At 57.8% G+C, this 7,973-nt stretch overlaps 1 protein-coding gene across 3 annotated transcripts; it reads right to left on the bottom strand.

The window, feature by feature from the left end:
- Positions 1–298: 298 nt before the first annotated feature.
- Positions 299–7,029, bottom strand: LBX1 (ladybird homeobox 1). 3 transcript variants are annotated; one of them, XM_027529160.1, is made up of 4 exons: positions 4,258–7,029; positions 4,005–4,095; positions 2,596–3,304; positions 299–1,905 (listed from the first exon to the last, which is right to left on the bottom strand). In XM_027529160.1, exons 3-4 carry the CDS (start codon positions 2,918–2,920, stop codon positions 1,382–1,384), a joined length of 849 nt encoding a protein of 282 aa, XP_027384961.1. In that variant the 5' UTR covers positions 2,921–3,304; positions 4,005–4,095; positions 4,258–7,029; the 3' UTR covers positions 299–1,381. The 3 variants fall into 3 exon arrangements, with proteins under 3 accessions (XP_027384961.1, XP_027384963.1, XP_027384964.1); XM_027529162.1 differs by having other exon boundaries at positions 4,005–7,029; XM_027529163.1 differs by lacking the exons at positions 4,005–4,095; positions 4,258–7,029 and having other exon boundaries at positions 2,596–3,469.
- Between the last annotated feature and the right edge of the window lie 944 nt (positions 7,030–7,973).

Genomic DNA, 7,973 nt, shown 5'->3' with positions numbered 1-7,973 from the left:
GTGGCGCCCTCAAAGTACGCACAGATTTCCTCCCAGTATTGTACGCCTCACTTTTTACCCGGACCTGGCGAAGCCCGCTTCTCTCGCCCCCTCACCATTTGGTAGCTGCCGCGTGTTCGTGGGCAACAAGCGCCTCCTCTCTCTCACCACTTCCCCCTCACCCTTCATTCTCACGCCTGCCCCGAAACTCCTCCAAATCGCCAAGGCCTAGGCAGCCCGAGAGCAGGAGCCGAGAGACATCGAGCCTGCCGCGGCTTCACTGAAGAAGGTCCACTCATTCAGACACGGTCACCGCCGGTTCTAGTAAAATGGCAAAGACTTTATTTATCGGAGAAAGAGGCCTTAGTTACAGTCCGGGAGGGAGAGGGCAGGGCAGGAGAAGGGGAGTGGCACGCGGGACCCACCCTCATCCAGCCACCCTTGTCTGGCCAAGACGAGCTAGGAGCAGGGCATTGGAGACTGCAAGACAGACCCAGAGCTGTGGAGGAGGTGGGTGAGGGTTTAGGCGGGCCTCCTCTCAGTCTCTGTCACATGCAAAGAAATTCTAAAAAGAGTAAAAAATAATGCTTGGACTTTGGGTTCCGTTTTCGTTGGTTGGTTGTTGGATTTCCCCCTGCTTTGTCCCTAAGACCCGGACCCCAGTAGTCAGTCCAAGGCAACCAAGAGAGGGTGGGAAGGAATCTTTAAAATAACATTTCTGGGCATTAGGAGGCAGAAATGGCATCGAAAACGGACTTTTCTCGCGGAGGGGGAGGTTTGGGGGAGAAAACATTGATTTGAAACTTGCAAGTCAGGACCCGGTTGTCCCCCTCAGTCCCTTCCCACGCGGGGGAGAAATAAACGCAGAAGGGAATAAAAGAAATCAGCTGCAATAGGTCTAGGGAGGTGAGGAGGGAGAGGGCCGGTGCATTCGCCACATGCAGAGAAAAATAAAAAAAGTCGGGGCGGCCCCCTCCCCCAGACCTCGAGGTTAAGTGTTTGTTACCCTCGATTCTGCCTCGCCCTCAGCAAAGCCGGCAGCCTGAGCTTTGAAATCAAGGAAATCTCCGAAACTTTAACAAATGAAAGAAAGGAAGAAGTCAGGCTGCGGTGGAAAGAACCCGGTATATAGGCTTAAATATTTATACAGAAGCCATACAGAATTGCACGGCGAGGGCTCCCGGGGCGGTGGAGGCCGCGCGCGGCGACCGGCTCCGCCGGCCAGCCCGGGTTTATTGCTTCGAGAGGGAAGAGGCGGCTGCCGGGAGCCGAGTCCGGGCCAAGGACGGGGAGAAGGCGGGAGTTGCAGAGGAGGTCCCAGCTCCCCTCGGCGGTCCGGTCCGGGAGGCGGCGGGCATCCGGCGCTCGGAGCCCGGGGGCGGTGGAAGATGCTGGGCGCTGCTCAATCGTCCACGTCGATTTCTTCGTCTTCCTCGTCCTCCGAGCAGTCCTGGCTGCTGGCTGGCTGGTCTGTGAGCGGGGAGGCTGGCGAAAGCTGCAGGGGCCCAGCGCCCGGGGCCTGCGGGGCGCCTGTGGTGAGTGCCGGAGAGCCAGGCCTTGACTTAGCCCTGCCGCCGCCGCCGCCGCCGCCGCCGCCCGCGGCCTCCGAGTTCTGCTCGAGTTCGGCCAGCGCCACGATGTCCATCTGCCCGCTAGGGCCCAGTTTCTTGGCGGACTCCACGTCGGCCTTCATCTCCTCCAGGTCCCGTTTAAGCTTGGCGCGCCGATTCTGGAACCAGGTGATGACCTGAGCATTGGTGAGGCCCAGCTGCTGCGCAATTTGGTCGCGATCGGCGGGGGACAGGTACTTCTGGTAGAGAAAGCGCTTCTCCAACTCATAGATCTGGTGATTGGTGAAGGCTGTGCGCGACTTTCGTCGCTTTTTGGGGGTCTGCCGCTGCCCAAAGATGGTCATCCCGTCGCGGCCTGCGAGGAAACCAGAGTATAGTCTTGCGCCCGGGGAAAGGAGACCCCACCCCGGCTCTTACTCACCCCACCTAGACCCATCCGGCCATCAGTCTGCCGCTGTTCCCTTCTCGGATTAGATTCGGCCACCTGGACTAGGGCAAGCCTAGGCTATGGCAAGCCCCCTTCCTCCATCTCTCGTCTACCGGAAGTCCCTAGGAAAAATTGTTTTGATCTCTGCCCCGTCACCTGAGAGTTCGTTTGAAAGAACCGAAGTCGCTAGAACATAAGAGAGCCAGACAGGGATGCTCTGACTGGGTGTGAATGTTGGCTCTCCACCTCGTCGCAATCAACACGACTCTACTGCTACCCAAAAGGTCCCAGCAAAGGCTCTCCATTCTGCACCCCAGGAACAGGGCTAGGAGTTACCAGGCCACTGAGAACGAGAGGAAGCCAGGCAGACTGCGGAGAGATCTTGGGTTCCCGCCTCCCCTCCGCGGCACTCGACTCTAGCCTATCCCGAGGTCCCTAGGAGACAGGGTTTGGGTCCTGTTCCACGCATCTCCACTCCCAGTGGCAGCGGCTTGGGTTGGAGGGCCCTGACGACCGGCGTGTGGGGTGAGGCGGGCAGAGACACAGGGCAGTAAGCGTGGGACACACGGAACAGGTCGCGGGGTGCTGGGCGCGGGGGAACCCAGTGGCGGCGCCTACCTTCGGCTGCCTGCAGGACGCTGACCTCCAGCCCCTTAAAAGTCTTGCTAGCGAGCTCCTCAAGCGCGCACAGCGGCGAGGTCTGAGAGAGAAGCGCGCGGCCCGCCAGGGGCAAGCCGCCCGGCGCGTGCTTGTCCGCGGCCGCCAGCAGGTGCGCCGCCCCGCACAGCGAGTAACTTCTCCGCACAGACGGCTTGTTGAGGATGTCCTCGATGCTGAACGGCGTCAGCGGCTTGTTGGAGTTGGCGGGAGGCGGCAGGTGGTCCAGCGGGCTGCGCCGCCTCTCCTCCCCCGGCGCCGCCTTGCTGTCCTCCTTGGAAGTCATTTCGGCCTCGTTTGGGGGCCCGGCCCGGGCGGCTCGGGCCTCGGGGACCCAGCCCGCGGGCAGCTCGGGCGCCGGACGGCGCGGCGGGAAGCAGACGGGAAGGAGGCCGCGCCGGGCAGGGCGCGGGCCGGGCTCGGGGCCGATTAGCGCAACAGCAGAGGCGAGCAGAGCCGCACGGGGCCCCAGGAGGAGGGCGCTGACACGGGCGCTGCCGCCGCCGGGGCTTCCAGCAATCCGAGGCCCGAGCCGGGGCGCGCCTCGCGAGGCTCCAGTTTCGCCAGCCCCGGTGCTATTTAAAGGTGTCAGGTGGCTCCGCGGCGGTTCCTGGCCCACGGTCCTGGCGGCAGCAGTTGGAAGAGCCGAGGCGAGGGCGCCGATCCCGTACTGCGAGGGGAGGCGGAGAGATGGAGCAATTGACTATTGCTAACAAGTTAGCCTTGATCGAGGAGTAATCAATTATCTGCAGCGGCACTTCTGTCTCTCTTTCTTTCTCCGTCTTTCTCTCTTCTTTCTCTCTGTTCTCTCCTCCCGTTCTCTCCCTCCCTCTCTCCCTCCCTCTTCTCTCTTCTCTGCTCCCCCCGTCTCTCTCCTTCGCTCCCTCTCCCTCGTCCTCTCTTTCACTCTCTGTCCAATGCAGGCGGCTCTAAGTTGGGAAGCTCATTAATTAGCGGGCCTGGGGTAGGAGGAGCCGGCTGGAATTAGCCTGCCTAATGCGCCTGTCAGTCCGGGCGCTGCGCCGCGCTCGGCCCGAGCTGTTTGTAAATTACATTAGCCGCGCCTTTATTGCACCCGAACCTCCGGCGACAGAAAAGCCGCCGCCCCCACCCCAAACTGCGAGCCGCGCTCCCGGAGCACCCGCCTCCCGCCGGCCTGGCTGTGATGGCAGCGCTGGCCCGGAGGTCTCGGGCTCTCCAACCCTGGATTTGGCGCCCGATAAGGGCGGCAAGAGCACAGCCGGGGAGGTATGCAGCCGCCGCGCGGGCCAGGTAAGACCGGGAGCCTGGGTGGGCCCCGTCGCCACCCAGAGCAGACTTTGTCGAGCTGAGATCAAGGACACAGCGCCCCTACCCCTAGACCCACTTACCCCTCACCCACGGCCTTGGGCGACGCGCCTGGCGGAAGGAATCTGGAGCCCTCGGGGTGGCCCGCGGTAGGTCCGAGAAGGTTCTGCAGCCCTGGGTGAAGCGACACAGGACACAGGGGTGGAGGAGTCCCAGGGGTTGGGGGAGGAGGCCAGTCCGAGGACACAGCCTTACCCAGCGGAGAGGTAGAGCGGGGGTAGTTGTTGATGGCTCTAGGCACCTCTCCACTGGCCGGAGCCGAAGCGACAGCCTTACCTCCTCTCGCAATCTTGCACACTCTTTTCCGGCCTCTGCTCTCCAGGCCGACTGGGGCCACGGCCCGTCTGGTGATCGGCGTCCGACCGAGGTAGCCAGGCCGGGTGCCGGGGCTAACGGGGCAGGCTCAGGGCCTCCCAGCTGCGTTCTGCCGGGCCCCGGCCGGGCCCCGCTGCCGGCCCCGCCCAGCCCAGCGCCCGGCTTGAGTGAACCACCAGGCCGACTCCAGCTGTTCCGGATGCGGGGCGGGGGGCCCAGAGGGGGCCGGGTCACGGCTGGGGCTGCGCTCTCAGGAACCCGCAGGGAGCTGGGGTTCGAGTGAGACTGGACTCTGGCAATCCTATGGCCCGAACTCTGCGTATCAAGCGAGCATTTGTGTGCATCGGTATTTGAATGTGTTTATGTGTTCGGATATGTATATATGTGTGTGGTTCTCCACGGATATATTTGTGTAAACGTATGTGAACTTGTGGGTATTTGGGCATGCCTGTTTTTCATTCCCCTGAGGCATCCAAGGGGGTTGTGCCTCTAGTTTGTTTTTGTTTCTCTTGAGTCCTTCCTTTGGTTTGTATGCAGCTACTTGCCCTGCCACCCTAGTTTTCTGTGTCTGCCCCTGTAGAAAGGAGGGGAGGAGGGGACTGGCTGCAGCTGAGGGAGGAATAGCTGCTGTCCTCATACACAGCCCCAGCCCTTTCCCTGGCTTTGTTTGTAAACTCCGGGGCAGGCAGCGCAGTCTGACAGCCCTGCTTGGTCCAGAGACGGCTCCAGAGAGGCCAGTGCAGAGGACCGTGGCCCAGCTCAGAGGCTGGGATGGGAAGAATAGGACCTCTTGGGCTTCTTGCCCTGTCCTACCTGCTCCAGAGAGAAGACCAAGCTGGGCTGCAGGGCAGGGAACAGGTTCTTTTCCTGGATGCCTCTAGCATAGGGACCTCTGAGCATCAGAGATCAGTGTCTTTATCTCCCGGTTAAAAGGACAGTGTAGGGAGAGAGGATTCTTGTTTGGGACCCCAGTGACTGCCCCAGGCCTGCCTGGCAGTGTTGGGAAGAGCTATTTACCCTCTCCCTGTCTTTGTCCTGCATTTTGGGGAAAGCACAGGTACTTTAGAAGCAGGAATGGTGAGAATGTTCCCCCAGAGATACAGAACTATCCCCCAGGCAGGCCAGTCTCTGATGCATCAGTGTTACTCTGGGAGCCATGAGGTGAGGTTAGGCCTGGGGTCAGAGTCCAGAGATGGTGAAGAGGGACCCGAAGAAGAGGGTTCCGGGGAGCTGAACTCTGCTGGCTTGGAAGCTCTGAGATGGAAAGGGGTCTGCTCTCTCCTCTCACTTCCTGCTCTTAGGATTCCACCTCACCTCTCGCCCACAGCCCATTCCTGCCATAACCCCCAAAGCCATGACCCAGAGCCTCAGGCAAGCCATATCCAGAGGAGGCCCCTCCACATCAGGGAATGGGGACTCTTTGGTCCTTATCCTCCGGAGGAGCTCTCACCTCTACTCTTCCTCCCCCATTCTTCCAGTCTGTTCATCTCTCCACACCTGACATTGGTCTACAAGACAGGATTGCAAGGACAACCCTGCTCCTCCTGTCTCCCAGCCCCTCAGGACCAGCAGAATTCGGGATTATTGTGAGGTTGCCAGGAAGGTGAGGAATGTGAATTGGGGAGCAGAGGGGCAGCATAGAGTGCCTCCCCTGGAGCCCTATTTCCCTGGACCTTTAGTTTATGGCCACGTTGTGTCAAAGTACACAGGACATTCCGAAATCATCTGCTACATTACCCCTTCTAACCACCATCGCCAAATCATCTTCCCTTCTTGGCAGGTACCTGCTGTCCAATCCCACGGTTTTGGGGTTTTTGGCCTAACTGGTTGTACTCTTGGCTGGCCAAACAGCTCTGGCCAGCATAGCTGGGGAATCAGGGGGCACATGGTATCACCTGCCCATTTTTGTTCAGGGTCCCCTAAATCCATCACCTCATTGAGATTATCTTCAAAAGCCAGTCCACTGTGTGGTTTGTTTTCCCCCAACTCACTCCAGACCCCAATGTGTAGAAAAGTGGACTCTTTTGAACTCATGAGAGCCCAAACCCACCGGCAGAGCCCAAACCCATCTGCAGAGCTAGGGGCTGTGTTGGGGGTTGCCCTCAGCCTCATTCCCTCTCCTGCCAGAATGGGAGATCCCTTTGGACAGGGCCCTTGATGTGGGGGTTGTCCACTTCAGACATTCACAGGCTAGGCAAGAAGGGGGACACCCTCAAGTATTGGTTGAATGAGTTTTTGTCGGGCAAATGGAGTATAGACAATTGTGTAGAGGGGAAAGGTTTGGGCTTTGGTGGTCCCACCTCAGAGGAGTTTTGGAGATCGTGAGATTTGGAAAGGGGAGTAACTCAGAGACAGGTAGGGTAGGGGTTGGTTGGAAGGAATATGCCATTGCTCCAGGATCTCACCTTCTGCTCAACCCCCTTCCAGGCACCCAATGCTGGATCTGGAAGGCTCCATAGGGTTCCCCAGTTCCCAGTCAGCGGGGCCATTGTCTTCTCCCCTGGAGTTGGTCCCAGAGTCTGTTCCACAGAGGGAATGCCCGTCTTCAGAGCCTGGTCAATATTGCATCCTGACTCCCGAATTCCTGCTTACTGTCTATACCACCAGGGTATTCCAGCCTTATTCCAGCTCCACTGCAAGGGGAAGGGATTATTCTGCCCCAGATCTGCTTTTCCCCTAGTTTCCCTCCTCAGACAAAGAGGAGGGAAAGGACATTGCATGAATTGTGAGGATAAGGGAAACTGTAGACTGACATACAAGGAGTTATTCCTTGGCATGGGAGAGTAATTCAAATAAATCCCCAAAGGCTCTGTCAGCTTTAATCCAGATTGTCTTGGTAGCTTCATTCATTTCCAGATTATTTGTGTAAGCATCATGTTGGCCTTCAGGCCAGAGCTTCCCTGAGAAAAAAAAGTTCTGACATTGCTGGAAATGAGTTAACTTGACCACCAAGTGCGATCATTTTTGTCCCCCAGGGACCTGCTACTGTGACACTTCTCATGGAATTCAGAGAGTGTTTCTTCTGCTGTAGAAGCAGACTCCTGCCACCCTGGCGGAACCAGAACTGCCCACTTGGTTTTTATTTTCTGCCCTGGGCCACCTTCTGCAGTAACAACAACAATAATAACCATGACAATAAACACCATAAGCCCTTACCATGTGCTTGGCTTCCGACTAAGAGTTTTATTGATTTCACTTATTACTCACAACCCTATGAGATAGTTACTGCTATTACCCTGATTACATATAAGGAAAATGAAGCCCAGAGAAGTTAAGTAACACAGCCAAAGTCACACAGCCTGTTTGGGAGTAGTTAGGACTTAAAGACTGTTGTTGTTTTTTTTTTCCCCCTGACTCAAATCTTAATCCTAGAACCATAAAATTTTACATCGGAGCCCAAAGTTTCTTTGAATGGACTTTAGGGGCTCTGCAGATTCCAAAAATTGTGTGTAAAATTATGTATGAGCCCAAGTGTTCATATTTTTTCAGGGGCAATATTATGTAACACACTGGATTCTCAAAAGGGGTTGGAGATCCAGAAAAGGTTAAGGCCAGAAGCAGGCCAATAGGGGAAGGGAGAGAGAAGCTGCCTCTCTGCAGGCCTGGGGAGCAGGGAGCCAGCTGCTCTGAAATTCATGCCAGGCTCCAAGCCTGCTTCTGGACCTGCCCTGCTGTCT

Source organism: Bos indicus x Bos taurus, chromosome 26 (assembly GCF_003369695.1).
Source record: "Bos indicus x Bos taurus breed Angus x Brahman F1 hybrid chromosome 26, Bos_hybrid_MaternalHap_v2.0, whole genome shotgun sequence".
Taxonomy (NCBI): Eukaryota; Metazoa; Chordata; class Mammalia; order Artiodactyla; family Bovidae; genus Bos; species Bos indicus x Bos taurus.
Note: the sequence above shows the minus strand (reverse complement) of the source record. Positions and strands in the feature narration are given on the sequence as shown.